This window comes from Psittacula echo (assembly GCF_963264785.1).
Source record: "Psittacula echo genome assembly, chromosome: 4".
NCBI classification, from domain to species: Eukaryota; Metazoa; Chordata; class Aves; order Psittaciformes; family Psittacidae; genus Psittacula; species Psittacula echo.
The window spans coordinates 38,415,871-38,438,304 of record NC_137738.1 but is presented as its reverse complement, the minus strand read 5'-3'; the positions used below and the strand labels follow the sequence as shown (position 1 = coordinate 38,438,304).

The following is a 22,434-nucleotide window of genomic DNA, read 5'->3' as shown; positions in this document are numbered from 1 at the left end:
GCACTGCAAGATGGAAATTGGTCTCATATATCAGAAAAGAAAGTGTTGTATTTCTGTATTATTAGAAACTTTATCTGAATACCTAAAAAAAAATAAATAAATCAAACTTCATGTCTCCTCCACACCAGCAAAATATTGATTTTAATACATTTAATCCCCCAATGTACTATGGAGTTTCAGTAATTGACATATGGATAATATTTCAAGATTGAACTTAGAGAAATGCAAAATACTGTTATTATGATTATAAAATTACAGTCTGTGTACTTCATACCTGTTTTTCATTAGGCAGTGGCAATATTTCAGAAAATAAGAAATGTTAAATTTCATATTGCACATTGATGGCCCCAAAAATTCTGATATTTGCCTTACAATCCTCCACTTCTAAGAAAGAGAACATACTTTTCTGACAGGTATGGTCCATATAAAAAGCAGAATTTAATAATTCTTCTCTCAATATTTACCTGAACATTATGTGCTTGTCATTGGGTATGTAATACTCTTTAATTTCTTTAATAGAATAGACATTATTTACAGCATCACGAGAGAGAAATGGGAGTGGACTATGAGAACCAATGAGCCGGAGCCTCCATCTTCCAGCTGTCACAGGTAGGTCACCAGTACGTGCTTCAGCCATAAATGTGTATCCTTTCTGAAAGGAGAAAACAAGCCATTTTTACTTGGAAATAACATTACTCAAAAAGCACTCCATGACTACATGCAACACACTTTCCATCCATGTTATGCTTATGAATATAACAAGCAAGATTCTTATCGTTCTATTATAGTCTAACTTATGAAACATCTCTTATTAGAGGAATCTACATTTGGCAAAAAATTACATAGCAAGTCAAATCCAATCTCACCTAACTTCAAAGCTGGCAGGTACAATAGAACTCCTGAGATCACTTTCTAACCACATTACTTGATGATTCTAAGTAGTTTAATAATATCTAATTTAACAAATATTAATGAGCTCCTTACTCTTTTATTTAAGGTTGTGCAGTACTCTAGTCTGAAAAGTCTTCTTGTAACATGACTGAAATTCAGTAATCATAAAATCATTTATTTAATATATTTTCTTGCTTTGTACAACATATGACTATGTAAATAACTCCCAAATAAAACATCCATACATCTCTAGCTTCTGTGATATTACCGTTCTTTGCCTTGTAAAGCCATTAGCAACAATATTAATCAAATTTTCATTTGTTACAAAATGTTTTTTCCCCTCTTGATACCAGAGCAAAACTGTATGTCTGATGATGACAGTAGTAGCAGCAGCAATAGTAGTAGCAGTAGAAAGAGTAAAAGACTGCATAAGTGAAGAAATTCCACTCCAAGCTCAGAGACAACCACATCAATACTATACTGTTGCTGGGAAAAAACTGGCCTGTATACCAGATGTAAGAAAGATGTGTATTGTAATGTGTTGATGTATTTGAAAACTGCACAACAATTTTGAGGTTATAGATGTTTCTTACTGAAAAGGAGACCACAGCTGAAGATAAAGAACCTAATATTTTGGCAATTCAAGCACAAGACAGTCAGCAAAAACTAGCAGTTCTCACATATATGAAAGAAAATCAGATAAAGATAAAATGTAAACATGCAAATTACTGCATTCACTGATACACCAGATATTCTAAAATGCCCCTTCATGCTGTAAGCAGTGTGAAATTATGGGTGGATTTAGAAATTTAGAAATCAGATTAATTCTGTGTTCAAATCTGAGGTTAAATTAACATTGCCCCTACTTTTAATAATGTCATTGTAAGTATAGTATTAAATATCAGAATATTAATGTCATTTTTATGAAGATGATTTTAGAAAAAAATCTGTATTATTTAAAAAATTATATAAACTAATTAAAAATGCACACAATTAATAATCCTGATGCAGATTTGTCTGCTCTTTATGAATCCCAAGAAGAGGAATATGGGGAACAAGAATATAATTATATTTGATTTTATTTTGTATTTGAAAAAAAAGAAGGCAATGTATTTCGTCACTTGAAAGGCAGGGGCAGGAAAAAAGGATATGGTGAGTGCAATATCAGTTACAATATAACAGGGGAACTCGGGATTAAGTCCCTTCTTCAAGTTCTCTAAGCTAGCCATACTAATGTGCTATTTCAAACATAAAATTTCATATTCCACCCAAGAAACAGTTCAGATGAAAATTCTTTAAAAGGTTTTCTCTCTTGGAAGTGTTTGAAATTTCAGTTAAAGGAAATCAGTATTTACCAGTAAAAAAGCTTTGCTATAAAAAAATTTATAATAACTATTCTATGTTTCTATGATTCTATGGTTGCGATTTCCGAACTATGCAATAATGCAGGGTTGTGGCTTCAGGACTACTGAAAATTTAGAATGAAAGTAAAAGAAATTATTCACTATTCCAATTTCTGCAGTTGTAACTGCAAGGCACTTCATACCCTTTACTCATTACAAGGTAATGGCAACCATTCAGTTGTGAGTCAGAAGAACTCATTTAAATAAGTTAGTTAAGCATACAGTTAAGTCCCGCCTGTTCATAACAAGTACACTTGAAAACTGAAAGGAATCTAGCCAGATATTAAAATGATTTCTGACAGCAGAGCAAACCACTTTGTGTTGTATACCTGTTTATAAAGATAATATTATGCAATCTTAATGCTCACTACAAACAGGCAGAAAAATTTGACTGAAGATAAAAATAAAAATGTTTGAGTGGGCACTTTCTGAATACTGTAAGGAATAAGCACAGTAACTCAATTTTGCAGCTGTTAGGAACACTGAGTGATCATCAGTCACTACTATTTAGTTAGGAAACAGATATAGAGAACACCATCAGATTTATGTTTCTTTCTCAAAAACCTTTGAAAGGTTTCATTACCTAACTGTAATGAAGATAAACTTGTTACAAGTGGTAAACTTGTTACCAATTGTAGGTAACAAGAAAACTTGTTACAATTCACTATGTCTAGAATCAGAAAGGGTTGTTATCTAATGTACCACTTACACTAACTTTCTGGTAAAAATTATTTTCATATGTCCTTCTATGGCTAATGAAGACAAATAACTGATCAGCATCCTGGATCAGTGTTCCAGAAATTGACTTCTATTTTCTAGACTAAATACGTTGTTAATGATGATTTCTTAAATTCTTATCCTGTTAGCCAGCTGAAGTTTGAGAAATACTTATCTCTATCCTTTCTACAATCTGTTCAAAAGGCATATATATATATATGAATAACAAAGAAGGTAGAATTAAAAAAAAAAAATCAACATAACAAACAAACAGAACACCAAACTAAAACCAACACCCTCCTCCCCTCTAAAAAAAAAAAACTTCCCAAAAAAACCCAAACAACTAAAAGCACAAGACCAAAACCAAACAACTGTATCAGCAGTAAAAAAAATTACCATGGAAGAAGAAAAAATTAATGCCAAAAAATTCCAAATAATGCAAAGCAAATAGTTAGTTTCTGTCTAGATCATAATGTCTGCAGAAAGAAGGTAGACATTATTGCTAGTATGCAAATTTTATGTTTATTGTCACTCATTCTGAAATGAACTTTAATGTGTTCCAAGTGCATCTCTGCAGCAGAATAACAATATCTGTTGATAGGATTTCCTTTTAGCTCTGTTGTAAATTGCTGATCCATAGTTTTGAAGCAGAACAACTAACTGGGGGGGAAAAAAATGAAGTATTTTTTTTTTTTCTGTAATAATACTGACATTTAGGAATTCAAGCATACTGCATGATTTCTTGCTTGATGTATTATATCATTGAATATTTTCTCAAAATACTGTTAAAAAGAAAGGTAACAGCCAGATTAAAATAATACCACTGTATTTTTCTCTCATAACAATTTCATAGCGTCATGTCAAAATATCAGTAGAGTTCTCAACAGCTTTTGCAGGTCCACTGAAACTGTGAAATATTTACAACTAGGAAAACCAAGCTAAATTGTACAGTATAAGGTTATGTTCTTACTGAGAAACTAGCAGTGGTTAAGAAATGTAATTAGAACAGTTAGAAAAATATAGCATACCTACACAATTCTGTTTTAATACTCTTAAACCAAAATCACTTTTTTACTGATATTAACCACATTTAATATTATAAAAGGTAAGTTGTGAGTTTAAGGAATAATAACAATAACATCTGCTTTAAGAGGGGTCTTCTTCAAAAAGGAAGAATAGGAATAAAATAAAAAGGGCCATTATCATTAGTTAATGACAGAATGACTGAACCTATCATGCTGTACTCAGGAAAAAAAAAAAGAATGTACCAGGTGGGGTAATGCATAACAAAATAAACATTTCCAATACTAAAACACTGTACTGCACAAAGTGTTGGTAAGGTCTTATTTGGAATATTGTGTATAATTTTGACATCTTTAGCCAAGAAAGGTGTGTTAATGGAAGGAGGTTTGAGAAAGAATTAGTAAAATCAGGGAAACTGAAAACCTATCTTGCAAGGCAGAACGAGACAGCTCTACCCTGCTACACAGGACAGATCTGATTATGAAATCTGAAGTAAATCTGAAGTTGTGATTGCTCTTTCCACAACCCGTCACTTTCCTTAAAAGCAGGAAGTAATGCTCACCACTGAGATTTCTTTAAGCATTCTGCCACTTGTCACTGTTGAATGTTGAATTTTCCTGTCTGGTGGAATCTACACCCCACCTCTAAGGATCCCAAGTTAATTTTGAGAGCAGCCCTTCTTATTTAAGTCTATTCCCCTAGCAGTAGCAGACACATTCAGCTAATAGTCCCTATAAACACTAGATAAGGCAAGTTCATTCTAGTGCAAAAAAGGAGAAAGGTCTGATGAAACTGGAAGTTACAAAAGAAAGACAAGAAAACTGCTCCTACAGTGTTAGACTGTAAATTACATCAATTCCTTGTTATTGACAGATGAGACTGAGAAGGCTAAAATGTGAACATGTCTTCACTAAAAGATCAAACTGTGAAGATGTGGCTAGAATAGTTAATATTAGCGGTAATATTACAGAGGTCAGAGGTAGGCCAGAACAGGAAGAGAAGTAGTAAACGATTATACAGATAAAACAAGGGTTTGGATTAGTTAGTCTGACGAATTTCTGAACTGTCTGAAGGATATTTAATTAACAGATTAAACGAATCACAAACCTCTTAAATTTATGTTAATTATGTTTGATATCTGATAAGGACAGATAAGGCTCTGGAAGAGTACAGAACTGCAATGCTATATTTTTTTAGATGGACAAAGTTGTCTAGAAAATTATCAGTCAGCATAGCTCCAACGGCTGAAAACATAATGAAGTAAATAATAAAACTCCTTGCAACTCCCTCAACGTAGCAAAAAGACTGAAAAAGCAAATCCTATCAAACCAATCAAGCTTCCTTCTGTAGGAAAGCACACTATAGGAAAGGAGGAGACACCTGTCCCTGTCTCTTTGATCATTCCTCCAAACCTATGGAAATGATGTCATAATGAAGAAACTAGGGTGGCTGTTGGACATCACATCCAGAAAGTACATATTCAAGGCTCCTTTTGGAAGAGTAGGATGCAGTTAGTGAGATTTTCAAAGACCTAACCTGATTCCATTCAACATTTTTATTAATAATGTGGATGGTGAAATGGAGAACATACATATTTAATTAGCCGATACCACTAACTAAGGAAGATTGTAACTTTAGATAAGAGAAAATAAGAATTCAATATTATTTTAAACTATGGAAATGATCTGAAAAAACAGCATTAAAATCAGTGGTGAAATACACTATATTTACTCAAAAATAACAAACTACAGGATTCAGTTCTTCAGGAAAGCACCTAGTGTTACATGACTCAACAATGGTGTTGTACAAAAAGACAAGCATCACAGTTGGACATATTAGCAGAAGTAAAGCCCAAAAACATGTAAGCTTATCATTCCTTACTCATTTGTATGGCCACAAGTTAATCCTTGATGCAAAGTTTAGTGTGCTTAGTGTTGGGCATAATAAACAGGAAAAAAACCAACAGCAATTGGAAAGAATCCAGAGGAGGGAGTAATCAAGAGTGCAGAGTACATAACTTGCAAGGAAAGACTCAGCAAACTGTATTCTTTACTCTAAATATAAAAAGGCAGGAGGAAGGGAAGCTGTGATGACACTTTAGAAATATGGTTATGTTTTTAAAAGCAAACTACACTAATGCTTCTGAGGTAACATACAGGCTTTGAGAGGCAGCACATCTACACTGCCAACAGCACAGGGAAGTTGGGATGATATTCCTCCACTTAGCATTAGTAAAAAACATTAAAGAAAATTAAGGCTATTCCTTCACTGTAAAAGGTTTAGCACAGATGCAGATCAGTGATAGTCTCTGTTCAAACTTGCTAAAAAATAAGGGCCACTTCTAAGTAGAACATTATGATATAGCTAAAAATGTTCACAGAATTTGGTTAATTGTTATTATTTTAAAAATTATCCTTTTCACAACAACACTTTTTATTTACCTTATTTTGGGGATAAACACAAGGTGCCACTTTGAAAAAGACATGGGGCATTTCCTCCAGTGTGTCATTATCAACAACATGAAGTCTAAAGGAAGGGATAGTGGTATACACCTTTGGCACTAAAAGCATGTCTTCTGGAACAAAAAATATTTCTCTAAAAGAAAGAAAAATTATAATTATTTCACAAATAAAACAACTTGTGTAGTCTAACACAAAGTAAAAGCATATATTTGAAACAGACTTCTGTAAAATTACATTTTTGAAGCAGGTTAGTGAAAAACCACAGTGTATCACTACTACTTCCTTGTACTAGTTCTATAGGGCTGTATGAAACTCACCTAAAAAGCATAAACCATGTATTTGGTGGCTGATCGGTGTACGACCCATTATAGTCAGCAAAAGACATCTTACACCATTCATCTTCATAACAAGGAAACTCTTCAATTGACTTACAGTTTCTTTTAAACATTTCTCTGGAAAGCATAAATTAATATAAATATTTGAATTAATCAGGAGGGCATATATATTTTGACTTTAATTTATGCTAAGCATGAAGAACACTGCTTTGTGCATGAATGTAAAACAATGATATAAAATGTGTTACTAAAATTCCTCTAGTAGCTGTTCACTCTCAAAAAATAACAACTCAGGTAGGAATCAGCTCTTTAAGATCTAATGGCTCACAATGGCCAATACTTACAAACATTTCTATCAGCCAGTCTAACCATAAGTACAACTGCATTGAATAGCCCAAAATATTACGGCTCCTACAAAACTTTCCTTCTTTTTTAAATTATTTAATAAATATCAGTTAGAACTTCCATTCATGTATATTAAGCTGTCATCTTAAAGCTGTGGCATCATTAGGAAATCAAAAACCCCTTTATTTAATTTTAAAATTGTTTTGAACAAGAAATGAATAAAAACAAACCCAAATAAATTTAAAATGGAATGAAAGACATTCCTTTCACACAGGAAGGAACTTAAGACTGTAAATTCAGAAGTTAGTTGTACGGCAAATAAGCTCAGAGGTGCTACGATGTTCTTCAAAGTTAGAGCTAACCTCACTGGCACCTGACACCATGAATTTTTATTTAGCACACGTAGTATCAAAAATTAATGTTTCTCTGGACAAAGCGATTTGAAGACCAGCTACAGCATTTACTGGCATGTGAACAGGTTGTTGCGTGAAGGACAGAAGACCGATAACAGGTCTCACTCCATCTTTTGGCTCTTTCCAGTGATTTTCTCTGGAGATTGAGTGAAATATTCCTACACAGAGGTGAAGGAAAGCATATCCTTTTCCCTGCCATTCCTTCTGTCTTGCATTATTCTTTAACTACCTGATTTCTGCACTAAACAGTATTGTTTACTAAGTATGTGTTTTGTGCTATCTTTTAATTGCTCTAATTCGAAGTTTGGTTTATATGGTTTACATAAAAGAGCTTAAAGAAAACTCAGAACATCCATTTTTGGTGATAGCTGTCTTTTGTGTCAAGTACGAACGTATTCAAATTGTTCTATTGCAAAAGTTTTATCCACAGATTTGGACAACGCTACTCTGATTTTCTTTTATTCCTATATAGTGATTTGAATTACAGAAACAATCTCCACATTCATGTTTTTAGCAATGGTAATAGCTGACCTTGACATTTAATTAAGGTGAATCACACAGTGGATGCAAGTACTGCCAGAAGTAATTTAAAGCAGAACAGTTTGAAATTTTAGACATGAAGCCTGGCAAAGGTTCCTTACACTACTGATAAAGAGCACACAGATAGAAAAAGCCCCTCAGAAACCTCAGATTTTTAATTCATTGAAAATAATAGTGGGAAAAACATGATGAGGTTACATGGGATGCAGAATGAGAAACAGGTGGTAACCCTAGCACAAACCAAGGTTTTAGGACATTTTAAACTGGTGTCTGTGTTGTAAAATGGTACTGCTTCTGGCATCCAGGAAGTCTGGGGTCAGAAAATGGGAAAACTTCACCTAATACTGAGCTTCCAAAACTCCTGCATGTGACTTTATTGGCCAAGGTGCTAGCTTGTTATATCAAAAATAAGTTTGTTGCCAGTTAAAAAATGAAACTCACATTAGTATGGTTTTAACACTGAAATGTATCCCCAGGGGCAACACCTAGGAATCAGACCCATAAGTCTCAGAATTCTGAAGGTAAACTAAAAACTGGATTAGAAAAAGGATTAGAAACACTAAAAAGTGAAATAAAATTACACCCCATGTGAGTGTTCCTGAAATTGCTGGTTTTGACGAGTAAGGATTTATACCCACAGTCAGTAATTATTGCCAGTTCTCACTCCTCACCCCTGGCAGAACGAACCTACTGCTAGATCAGTTGTGTGATGCTTGCAAAGAGATTTTTTTGAAGGACTTAATGAAAATACATGATTCCCCAAGTGTGTCATGCTTGCAAATGATTTAACAATGTTGAAATCAGAACTGCTATCTTGCAAAAGTTGTAATTAAATACCAATGAAAGCATCTTCTTAGAAATACAGCTATCAAGCAAGTACTACAAACAAATCTACTGATGTTATAAACTGTGGTATAATTACATAGTATAGCTCCCTTCTTCCTAATGTCAACTAGGATTCCTTAACAGAAAGCGTGAATCAAAATGCTTCGTTAAATCAACTGGCTAGCTGTTCAGCTAAGGAATCAGTATCAGATTTATACTTATGAAACAGCCTTTATGATATTAAAAAATTAAATACAGGAGAAAGGTAACAGTCTAGCTCGAGCTGTAGGAAAAAAGCCTGTAACACACATACCCGTTACAATTAGATTTGCTACAGTTTTACTCATTTAGGCCACACAGAATAAAGCACAGGATGCCTCCACTAAAAACAATCTCATTCCTTTCAACAGAGTTTTGTAATTTTAAAACTAGTAATGCTGTTATCATATTTATTTGTTTTGTGAATCAGCAATTTATGGCAATTCTATGGTACTGCTTGCAATAAAATGATTTATTTTGTGATTACCTTAACAACATTACAGCACACTGTTCAAAATTTAACTCAATCGCAGTCCACAGGTTTCGCAAAGTTTCTTTGACTTTAGCGTTTTCTTTAGTACCTGGAAATAATAAAATAAGTTAGAAAACAAAGTATCTAACTTTTGTATTGTTCTAAATATACACCTACCAAATACTTGTGAAAAATGCCACTCGTACAAGTAAATTGTCTTATGAATCACTGGTTTTTATTTGGAATTTTACAGAAGTCTCACTGAGCTGAAAACTAATTTCTCCTTTGACAGAGGAAATGCTATTCATCATCATTTTTGTACTTTTCAGCACTCCTACAACTGCAAAAATGATGTGGCCAATATTTTCTCCGATTTACAGTTTTTCACTGTAACATGTTGAAGTGATATGACATGATCTCTGTCCTTGCAGAAGATACTGTTCACCTCCCAGCAGCTTTCATTTGCAGATACTATGAAGAAGTAAGTATGTGCCTAGGCAATCTGTGTAGCTAAAAAGAAAAGAATTGGGCAACTCCAGCAAGTAATCCATCTCACCCAGGTTTGATAACTGTCAGATGACAGGATGTGTCATCTCAAGTTGCCTACTTCTATCCGCATGACACAAATGAAGACTGGGCAACTAGTTTAGACCTACTGTTTAACTTTTCAAGACTGAAGTTAGGAGGAATCCTTCTTTATTGCATGACAGAAATTGAAGGAGAAAAAGAAAAAAGAAAAACCAGAAAAGAAAAAAAGACGGGGGTAGAGTAATAACACTTTACTGCAATAACAAGTAAAAAAATTACATATATTGGGGAAAAGGGAGAAAAGAATAGACTGACTGAAAAAAACCCCAACACAATAAAGCAGTGTGAAGATAAAATCAGAATTAAAGGATTAAAGGTAATAAAAATATGAAGAAATCAGAGGAAGACAGTCATAGACAATGGAAGAAAAGACTTGGGATACTCACATAGTGCTCAAATGACAGAAAGCTAAAATCTAAACTTCAAAATAACAGCTTCTTGTCTCTGGGATTTGTAGGAATCAGTACTACTACTGGAAGTTTATAAAAATTTCTACGTAAATAAAAATAGAGGGCACTAGACTACTTAGCAGGAAAGCTTAAGCAAGATTGGACTACAGGTGATGATTTAGAGAGAGGCAGCACCAGCTTTACTAGTGAGGAGATGAATGTTCAAAAGATAGCTTGAAGAGATCATCTGCTGCAGGTTAAATATATAGGTGAAAGAACTCGAGCAATGATGGTAAATCAAGAAGCATCCAGAATGGGGATGGTTTACTAAAGAGGGAATGTGTATCTCACAATTGAGCCGTTTTCTTTGTCACAATCCTCAGATATTCATATACCATGAGGCTAGAAGGAAATGCTGATCTAACTTCTGTGTAACAGTCCCGTAACATATCAATTGCTATTTCATCATATATAAATGACTAATCCTCTCCAAATTTGATGAGTAACTGTTTGATTTTAAAGTTTTCACTAGTACAACACAGATTTTGGTTTATTCCAGTAAATACCTTATCCTCTTTAAAATTTTAGTTTAATATCTGCAAAAATGTAGGGAGGGTTGTCTTTCCTCTACTTTTTAGTACCATATGTGCCAACTAAGTCATTACTTGGCACATATGAACCTAACCGACTTAGTATAAGAGATCAGTGATTCAATTATAACACTACATTGCATTTCAGTTCATTTTAACTAGACATTAATTAGTAACAAAATCTTTAGAGTAAATATTTGAGTAAGTTGAAGTATGAAACATTTTTTAAAAGGCATTTTTAAAGGACACACCTGGCTTTCTGCTGTTCAATACTTTCCTAACATAGGTCCCTCTCCAGATGGCTTGAATTTTAAGAGTTGCTGCTGCTTCTTCTGAAGTGGGAATTTGGTTCTGCCAACTACTAAGGGTATTCTTCAGATAACTCTCTGAAAGAAGGAGAGGAGAATGAGCAACTTCAATAAAGCTGGAAGTCCAAAAGCTGCCTGCAATGAACTTAAAAAGAAAAAAAACCCCAAAAGCACAAAACAAGAGCACTATATACCAGAAACTGAGAGGTTTCTGCATAAAAATTCCAGTTATGATAAAGACATCACTTTTGAAATTTTGCTCTTATCATAAAATTAGACAAAATATACTCTGTAATTACACAAAGTCAGAGGGCAACTACTGTGCTAATTCCAAATACCAAATCGTTGAATTCTTACTTCTCTTTACAGACAGCTATTGCAGTGCACTTTTTAAAATCAGGTCTCCAAATGTAATTTCAAAATATCCTTTCAAACATGAGCCAACAGGATTTGATACATTAAAGCCTGACTCTGAATACAGCTTAAAAGAGTTTCACAAGATTTTAAGTCTCTCATTCTAGTAATTTTATTAAGTAATAATTTAAACACCAATGTTCTAAACATTGTATTCAGCCTTTGCTAAGGAGCCATGGAACAAAGATAAGATCTATAATGAAATGAGAGTTCATTCATCTGACTGCAACTTCCTGTTATCAGGGAGTTTTGGAGTAGAACAGAAATTAGCAGGTTCTGACAGGTTAGTAATGAGCTCTTTGAAGGCATCCTGGCCTAGAATTAGCATCCTGGCAGCCATCAGCAACAGGGTTTAGGGGAAGGGTGTGGAAGCAGCACTACAAGAAGCCAGAGTCAGGGAGCCAGCTTGAAACTGCACAGATACAGAGATACAGAACAGGGGCAGTGAGGCAGCGTGAAACGAACAAAACAGTGCTTCAAAAGTATGCACCAACAAACAAAAGGAGAAAAGTGAGAAATCTGCTGGAATAACTCAGGCAACATTGCAACCTACCTTAAGAAAAGATATTGCTGTCATCAGCCAGGAGATGACACATTTCAATCTAATTACTTTAATTGACTTTTATTAAATGTGGCTGTGCTCCCAACTATCATTTCTCATTATTGTCTCATTTCCAAACCTCAGAAAACCTATTTAATACATAGTGACTCTGAAATGTTACACAAGACCACTGTGACAACACATTAGAACTCAACAATATGAATGGCACAACCACTTGCATAAAATTTAAGCATATAATCACAGAATAATATAGGCTGGAGGAGACTACTGAAGGTCATCTGGTCCAATGCCACATCCAAACCAGGATTAACTTAGAGCAAGTTGCTCATGTTCTTAAGTAAATATTTACTTAACTAAATGTTAAATTGTTTCTGAATACACAAATGTAATAATTTGGATGCAGGGTCACACAGAAATCTATTTATTCATAGAAACTGTCAAAATTTATCCCAGATCAGGCTGAAAACCAGGAATGCTGAATGTTTTGTGAAATTTTATGTTCCTAAAGGCTAAATTCCCTTTTTCTTCTAACTTTTTAAAACAATGCCATAAAAACAAAAACATTTTTCTTTGTAACATACAAGTCAAAATAATGAGGTCAAAATTAAATATTTTGATCTTTAAAGGTTTTTTGACTTAATGCTTCTTAGTATTTTGTCTTACAAACAGAGAAGTACCTTACTGTGGAACGTTTTAAATGAACAAATATTACAAGATATACAAGAAGATATTTTCATATATATATATGAATAGATCTATAAATATACATATATAATATATATTATATAACTATATATGAATATATGATATATATAATACTAGAAGATGCTTCAAATTTGACAAATTCAAATGACTGAAAACTTATTCTTCAAAAATTTTTGACGTTTCTTACTCATTAAACAGAAGATATCCCGCTAATAATAAACCTGAAGTACTCAAAGCAGCCTAGTAAGACTTTCTTCACAATAAAATCAGCTGCAGTTTTCTTGTAACAGTGTGGATGAATCTATTGTAGGCAAAGTAACATGATGCTTTTTTTTCCCCCCCCAGAAATATCTATTTTGCATATACTGGAGAGGCACTTTAAATATTCAACCAAATAATGGCAAACTTTCCCTCACCCTTTACTGGAACTCAAGTTCAAATACAAAGTGCAAGAAATAAATATCCAGAATTATCTCTCCAGTCACACAAAACAACTATATCATCACTGCTCTTAACCTATGCTTCTGGAAGAAAGAGAAGTTTGTTCTGGAAAACAAGAAGGCAGGAATAGGAATTATCAAATATGTTTACACAGATAAAACAAGCTTAAGAGTTCACAGCTTGACTTCTAGATAACATTAAAGAAGATTTTAACAGAACTGCACACAAAAGTCACTCTACTTCCATCTTCAAAGTTGGATTTATCCATGAGAAAGAAACGCACCCTTTGAATTGTGCCTAAATGACTGCCAAGTGCCTGAGACTGTTTCAAACCAGTGCTGCAGACCTTCAATGAGTTAATGAACTCAGTTGGCTCACTGCGCAGGTTCAGTGAAACCAGGAGAAGGTAAACAGAGGAAATGTTCAAAAGAGAACAGGCAAGCAGTATTGATCAGTCAAGACTATGTCCCCTCATCTTGTATATGCTTTCTTTCCCAGGAAGCATCACATACATCTGTAAATACACCGTCTCATGACTGGCCAAATTTTTGCGGGGTCCCTTTATCTACACTCTTCCCAGAAGACCATAGAAGAGCCATGCCATGGAGAAGCACCCAGCTTCAGAAACTTCCATATTTTTGTCATGTGTTCACATGGCATGGTCTTCTACTTGCTTCTCATGGTTCATGTGCTGATTACTTCATTGGATGGATGGTATTTGGCAGACAAATAAAGGTGATTAGATCATCTTTGGGAGTGCGTTCTCAGAAATTCTACCAGGCATGATTGCTAACTGCCGTACATCACAATATCCTTGCCCTCAGTAAATCTTGAGATGAATTAAGCACACAGTGTAAAATGAATATGCTAATATAAAATCAAGGTGGCATTTCATGAAAAGCTCCAATTTGACCTAATCTACTCTCAGACACAAACAACAAGAAGATTTCATTCACCTGTTACAGCAATCTGATGACTGTTAAGTTCCAAAGGGTCATAATTCAAGTATTAACAAGATCTGAGCAACTAACCTGACAATGCATCAATACTAACATAGACCAGGCAAATCAGGTGATGCCAGTCCTTCTAGGCTTTCCTTATAATGCATTTTTAACCTGTTTTTACCTGCCATCTACCTGATTTTTTCTTGACACTTCACTTGATTTATGCTGTTTTGAATGCAGCTGTCTCTATTTCTTTAGAGTTCAGTGATGGGACCCAAACAAAAGCATACACTTATTCCAATGCAACCTTTATTAAGTAGGGCAAAACATACATCCAAGGTCAATAAAGCCAAAGGAAAAAAAAAATCATAGCCCAGTTTGATAGGAATCTCTTATGAGATTAAGATTTTTTTAAGTCTGGAAAAGCAACTAAATTAAAAAGAGATACTGGACACTGAAGGAAATCAAACTGAAACAGAATGTTCCTGCTTCATGTATTTATTCCACCTTTTTGATTCATTCCTCAAATTCTGAAAAATATTCTGCCACAGTGGATCTTGTAATCCAGTAATATACATGAGGTCTTTGCTACAACTTGTCAAATGTGTTAATTATTCAAATCTAATTAAAAAATGTCTTTCCTTCAACTGCTGACAAGTATTAAAGGTTTCTGGGGGGAACACAGAAATCAGTAGCACAATCATCTTGAAAAATGTGACTGGTGCTGGGGACTTCCAGTGGTGTGACAAACATCAACATGCTGACCCTTATACCCTTGCCATAGGATATAATTCTGTGAAAAAATACAATGAGTTCTGCAGTCATTCTGGCTGATCCTTCATTTCCAATGTCTCACAGACAAACAGCCTTAAGAAAAGAGAGGATTTGGAAGAAAGTACCCATTAAAGAGTAAGATACAAGTATATGTGCTTTCTTAAGAAACGAGTATTACATCATTTTGTCAGTAAAGCTATTTGTGTAAATTTTAATGAAGTTTTTTTATATTAATTTTTTGAAAAAAGCTGACTAATGAAATGAAATTAGTATAATTCTGATTGACCAAGGAAAAAGACTTTATACTGTAAGTTCATAATAACAGAAGGAAAAGCTAAGTCACCCTGAATGGACTTTAAATGGTGATGATGTACCTTCCTGCCAATTTTTCAGATAAATTCTTTTCCTGTAATAACGTAAAATCATATACATAAAACTTCTATTAATAAATTAAAATATTAATAGATAATAGTCTAAAAAGTTACTTAAACTGCAAAATAACACTCTTAAAAGGAGAAGAGCTATGTACTTGGATGCCAGAGAAATTTAATTCTAAATGCTTATGTCTCCAGCCTGCATGCAAAATGAGGCAAAGAACCCGTGAGATGAGAATTATGCCTGCTTATAAAAAATCTGTCTTCCAGTAGCTCCTCCCACAGTACCTTTGGATATACAGCATACCCTAGTCACAGGCCAGAGAAGAGGCTGATGGTGGTGTAGCTAGTTTCCCTCTAGGTGTAAGTGACTAGCCAGCTAACTAGCTAGCAAACATGATTATTGCCAAATAATAGGCTTAAAAAGCAAGCTAACAAGCAAGCAAGCAAAAACCAAAATACCCATCAAACAAACAAACAAAATCTCTCACCCTATCACCAAGAGATAGTTGTACTTTCAAAGGCACTAATTTGAGTCTTTCTTCACTCCCATTTTGTGAACAACATATGCATGTAAGGTCTTTTCAGCAGGTAATTTGAACAAAAGCTATGATGCGTAGTACATCAGGTAAAAAGAGCATCTGTAGAGATGCTTGTTAGTGCTTGTCAACACAGACAACTGCAAGTAAAGGAAGACAAAGGGCAATTTCATACACTTGAAGTGATTAGCAATACCAATACAGTACCTGAAGCAACAATGTCATCTTCAGAAACCTCAGTGTTTTCAAAATCCAGAGTGAAGGACCTGAAGGCAAATTTACAGCTGTAGGAAGCCTTCTTGCCTAATACATTTTTGATCAAATACCAAAATACACTATTGAAAACCTAAAACCAAAAAGAGGAAAAGCATTCAAAGAATGATTAATTTTTAAAAGCTGATTTACATTGTTTCTCATTATTTCAAAAACTTCTTAATCTTTTCTTTTTTTCATGTAAAAACTAAGTCTTCCTATATATAACAAATATACTACTTTCTACTATAACAAATAAAGTATCTGAAAAATAGTCCTAACTGTAGAATTATAATGCTTCAAGACAGCAATCAAGAGAAAACCAGTTTCATGCCCAGCTTATTAAATATAGGACTGACTCCCCAGCATAAGTTTCTATCATCCAAAAATATCTTAGTTTTTGTGAAGTGTGTTGATGGTCTTATACCAGAGCACAGAAGAACACACTATAATTACCATCATGACACTGGCATGCTAATTAAAGGTTTCAGAACAGAGACCATGCTTACTGAATTAGAAGGTGGCACCACAGGGAAAAGTAGAAATATATTGATGGTCAAGAGGGGAAGATTTGTTGTCCTATTTATAAGACTAAACGGATGGCTCTATTTTTATTCTGGATATATTGATGATCTTTAAAGAGCAGAAAACCAGTGTCTTTTCTTCTTCCAATAGATGGAAATTTTAGAGTACGTTTTTCAGACCTTGTTTCGTAATTTGAATTAAAGAACAGTAACAAATTCTGGAAAGACAATTTTTGTCTTTAATTGTCCTTCTTTTGGATTTTTCTGCTTTTGGAAAGGTTTTCTCCTACTTCCTTTATTTTGAAAGACTGAAGAATGGCAAAGAAAAGATCTACTTTAGTATATTCTTATGTCCAGAATCATTTTCACTGTTTGTAGTAGATAGGTAATTTCAATATTCTTATTCTTGAATCTCTGCTGGCTCAGTGCCTCTCATTTATCTAATTTATGGGGGTTTTTTATTGCTTTGGAACTAAATTTAGTCTTCTTAGAGATGGAGAGAGGAAGAGATATGTATATTCACGCCTACTGAATTTATCGTAATGTCCCTAAGTTTTACACTTATTTCATATGAGCACATACGTTTAAAATGTGTATTTTCATAGAATGGTTTGGGTTGGAAGGGAACTTAAAGACCATCTAGTTCCAACCATCCTGCAATGGATCCTGTTGCTCCAACAGCTTCAAGTCCTTCTTATGCTGAGAACACCAGATCTGTACACAATACTCCAAGTGAGGTCTCACATGAGCAGAGTAGAGGGTCAGGATCACCTCCTTCGACCTGCTGGTCATGCTCCTTTTGATGCAGCCTAGGATACGGTTGGCTTTCTGGGCTGCGAGCGCACACTGCTGGCTCATGTTAAGTTTCTCATGGACCAATACCCCCAAGTCCTTCTGGGCAGGGCTGCTCTGAATCTCTTTTCTAGCCATCCTGTAGCTGTGCAAAGGACTGCACCGACCCAGCTGTAGGACCTTGCAGTTGGCTTGGTTGAACTTCATGAGGTTGGCATTGGCCCAGCCCACAAGCGTGTCAAGGTCCCACTGGATCCCCTCCCTTCCCTCCAGAGTATCAACTGAACCGCTTAACTTAGTGTCGTTGGCAAGCTTGCTGAGGGCACACTCAAACCCACTGTCCATGTCACCAACAAAGATATTGAACAAGACTGGTCCCAACATCAATCCCTGAGGGACACCATTTGCTACTGGTCTCCAGCTGGACGTTGAGCCATTGACCACAACTCTTTGCATGTGGCCATCCAGCCAGTTCTTTATCCACTGAGTGCTCCATCTATCAAATTGATGTCTCTCCAATTTAGAGACAGGGATATCATGCAGGACAGTGTCAAATGCTTTGCACAAGTCTAGGTAGATGACATCAACTGCTCTGCCCATGTCCATCAGTTCTGTAGCTCCATCACAGAAGACCACCAAATTGGTCAGGTAGGATTTCACCTTAGTGAAGCCATATTGGCTGTCACCAGCCACCTTGTTGTTCTTCATGTGCCTTAGCATGCTTTCCAGGAGAATCTGCTCCAAGAGTTTGCCAGGCACAAAGGTGAGACTGACTGGTCTGTCGATAGTTCCCTGGGTCTTCCTTCTTGCATATTCCCCTTCTTGAAAATCGGGGTTATATTACCCTTTTTCCAGTCATCGGGAACTTCACCTGGCTGCTATGATTTTTCAAATATGATGGACAGTGGCTTAGCAACTTCATTCGCCAGCTCCTTCAGGACATGCAGATGGATTTCATCAGGTCCCATGGACTTGTGTACATTCAGGTTTTTAAGATGGTCTCGAACCTGATCCTTTTAGACAGTGGGCCTAAGGTCTTCATTCTCACAGTCCCTGCCTTCCAAGTCTTGGGCAGTGTGGTACGAGCACTAGCTGGTGTTCAGCATCTTTGTCGGTGACATGGACAGTGGGATTGAGTGCGCCCTCAGCAAATTTGCCAACGACACCAAGCTGTGTGGTTTGGTTGATACGCCGGAGGGAAGGGATGCCATCCAGAGGGACCTCAACACACTTGTGAGGTGGGCTGATGCCAACCTTATGAAGTTTAACCATGCCAAGTGCAAGGTCCTACACCTGGGTCAGAGCAATCCCAGGCACGGCTACAGGTTGGGCAGAGAAGAGATTCAGAGCAGCCCTGCCGAGAAGGATTTGGGGGTGTTGGTCGATGAGAAAATGAACATGAGCTGGCTTCAGTGTGCACTTGCAGCCCAGAAAGGCAACTGTATCCTGGGCTGCATCAAAAGGAGCGTGACCAGCAGGTCAAAGGAGGTGATCCTGCCCCTCTACTCGGCTCTCCTGAGACCTCACTTGGAGTATTGTGTGCAGTTCTGGTGTCCTCAACATAAAAAGGACATGGAACTGTTGGAACAAGTCCAGAGGAGGGCCACGAGGATGATCAGGGGACTGGAGCACCTCCCGTATGGAGACAGGCTGAGAAAGTTGGGGCTGTTCAGCCTGGAGAAGAGAAGGCTGCGTGGAGACCTCATAGCAGCCTTCTAGTATCTGAAGGCGGCCTACAAGGATGCTGGGGAGGGACTATTCATCAGGGACTGTAGTGACAGGACAAGGGGTAATGGGTTCAAACTTAAACAGGGGAAGTTTAGATTGGATATAAGGAAGAAATTCTTTACTGAGAGGGTGGTGAGGCACTGGAATGGGTTGCCCAGGGAGGTTGTGAATGCTCCATCCTTGGCGGTGTTCAAGGCCAGGTTGGATGAGGCCTTGGGTGGCATGGTTTAGTGGGAGGTGTCCCTGCCCATGGCAGGGGGGTTGGAACTAGATGATCTCAAGGTCATTTCCAACCCTAACTATTCTATGATTCTATGAAATGGCTAAAAAGCTCCAGTATGCCTTGTTGTTTTTTTTAAGACTGAGGCAAAGAAATCATTGAGAACCTCAGCCTTCTCCAAATCCTGGGTAGCCAGTTCTCCTGATAGCTTCTGGAGACTACATTATCCCTAGTCTGTGTTTTGTTTGCTACATACTTATAGAAGCCCTTTCTGTTACCTTTCACATCCCTTGCCAGATTTAATTCTAACTGGGCCTTAGCTTTCCTGACCTGGTCCCTAGCTTTCCAGACAGCATCCTAGCTTCCCAGGCAGCATCTTCCCAGGCTGCTTGTCCTCGCTTCCACCTTTTTTAAGCTTCTTTTTTCCCTTTCAAGTGTCCTCAGCAGCTCCTTATCCATCCATGGAGGCCTCCTGGCCCTCCTGCCACATTTCCTTCTAGCCAGGACACAACACTCCTGAGCTTGGAGCAGGTGATCCTGGAATATCAACCAGCAGTCTTAGGCCAGCCCGCCCTCTAGGGCTATATCACATGGAAAAAGTCTGCTCTCTTGAAGTCAAGGGCAGTGAGCTTGCTGCATGCCATTCTCGCTGTCCTGAGGATCTCAAACTTAATAAAGAATGCCACATTTGGAGCACACAGGAGATCCTTTTTTAAAAGCATAGCTATTCGTTTGAAGAGGATAACAACAATGTTAAGCTGTAATGCTGCTTCTGTAGCCTTTAGATACTTGTTTATTAAAATTGTTCACCTTGAAGTGTTCTTCAGCCATTCCAGTACCATGGATACTAGGAGGACAGTGAGTTAGTTCTAACTCCTTCAGGGATTTGGAAAGCTCAGGCTTACTGCTGAAATTATTTATCACATTTCCAATAGCTTTCAGGATAGCTGTAGCCTGTTCTATAAATCGGTAGCTCTCCTGGAGAGAGAATAAAACCAACCATTGTTAGAAAATTGCTTTAAAGCTGTGACAGCATACAAGCATTTTTTCTGTGATGAAGTACTTAAGTAATGCAATTGTTATTAAATTTTTAAACTATAAAAATCAATTGGGTCTCTGGTATTCAACAGCATATAAAAATTTCACGGACTTTAGCTATTGAAATAAAAACATTACAACACTTTAACAGGCACTGTAACATATACCTGCTAAGGATTTTATTTTTCCTGTACCATTAGCCCTAGGACACTCAATAAAAACCAAAATGCATATAGACACTTTTTACTGCAGTGATAAGAAGAGTCTTATTAGCTGAAATATGGAGCACCTCTTTTATCATAAGAGGACAGATGCGTATTTGTATCCCACTGAAAACAATGTCCAAACAGATGCTGCCTAAGGCACCATTAGTCTTCATCAGGATTTCTGTGCAAGAATGTGGACACTTCCCTGTAAATGATACTCTACAGAAAAATTGCTGTTTTCAAAAAGTGCAGAGTAGACCTGAAGATAAAATTACGTGTTATTGTCTTCATGAGGAATAGCTTTTCATTCACATCCTGAAGACAAGGGGATAGTACAGCCAGAAGATGTTTTTAATGGCCCAACTTTTTATATTTAAACTTCTTTGCTGCAATAAATCTGCAAAACCTACTTTAATGTCCTATTATTAGGACCCTACATCCACACTGCTGTGTAAATTTGCTGTAACACTCACCTTTCAAACTAGTTTTGCACAACTGTGCTCCAGAAGCTATAGTTCTTCTTCTCAGTGCCCATGACATATACTTGGGCCTACTGCTTGCCAAACAAATCTTGAAAACACAGATGACAGTGATATCTTTCCAGATTGTAGGCAACAAAGAACAAAAGCTATAGTAATTACTCCCCTGGGCCTCTCATCTCAGCTATGAAAAGACGTCTGAAGTAATAGTTCATTTTAGATACAAAAGCTGCTCTGGCACGCAGTGAGTAATAAGTGATCTCATGGGACAAAACAAACTATACTGATGTGACAGTTTATTTTCCTAGGTGGGTATTTTTTTATTATTAATTAATATCTCTACAAGTATTTTAACATTTTTACCACGTGCCTCAAAAAAGAGAGCTTATACGCTACCTCTGACATGTATTTCATGTAAGAGAGTACTTTTAACGTTCCATTTTATGCTGCTGTTCAAAGTAATCAGACTACTACTCAATACTTACTTCCACATTTCTATAAGACAGTTGTTGCAATAACCATCTGAGTGCCCGCTGTACTGTAAAACACAATACTTTTATGCACTCATCCATTTCATATTGAAATTAATAGTATAACATTAAAATATAGCAACTATAAATGAAGATCGAAGAGTACTTCACTTTAAAACTTAATAATAGTCAAAACCACCATTATCAAAATGCTTGACTAGTCCAGTTATGCATACCTTTTCAAGACATGGTATCACAGTATCCTCTTCTCCAAACACACATGGCACCATGCTACACAGACGAATATGGTGCCCTATGGGAGAACTTACTGTGAAGAGCAATATATGTCGCCTACATTCCAGAAAAAAACAAACAAACAAACAAACAAAAACCAAACATAAAGCACCTTAAGTAAAAAAAAAAATATATATATATAAAAAAAAAATCACAGCATTCTTAAGCTTTTGTTTTCATACATTTGGTAAAAATTAAATCCTTTCCTAGATGTCTGGCTCTTCAAATCCTGCACTTCTAACTCTTTGTTTTTCGAGGACCTCCAAACATAGCAATAGGCATGCAAGCAGAGAAGACACTATTATTTTATTTTTAGTTCATTTGTTTAGGGTTTACTT

General features: G+C 36.1%; 1 protein-coding gene across 1 annotated transcript in view; it reads right to left on the bottom strand.

Annotated features, from left to right (window-relative positions):
• ADGB (androglobin) overlaps nucleotides 1–22,434 on the bottom strand; it is a gene marked incomplete at both ends in the record, with an annotated part of 118,492 nt that overhangs the window by 35,084 nt on the left and 60,974 nt on the right. The window contains 8 exons of the mRNA XM_080615880.1: nucleotides 465–652; nucleotides 6,476–6,629; nucleotides 6,814–6,948; nucleotides 9,481–9,574; nucleotides 11,284–11,418; nucleotides 16,301–16,439; nucleotides 20,420–20,587; nucleotides 22,039–22,153. Of these exons, the coding sequence (XP_080472006.1) occupies nucleotides 465–652; nucleotides 6,476–6,629; nucleotides 6,814–6,948; nucleotides 9,481–9,574; nucleotides 11,284–11,418; nucleotides 16,301–16,439; nucleotides 20,420–20,587; nucleotides 22,039–22,153 (1,128 nt within the window). The remainder of the gene's footprint in view (nucleotides 1–464; nucleotides 653–6,475; nucleotides 6,630–6,813; nucleotides 6,949–9,480; nucleotides 9,575–11,283; nucleotides 11,419–16,300; nucleotides 16,440–20,419; nucleotides 20,588–22,038; nucleotides 22,154–22,434) is intronic.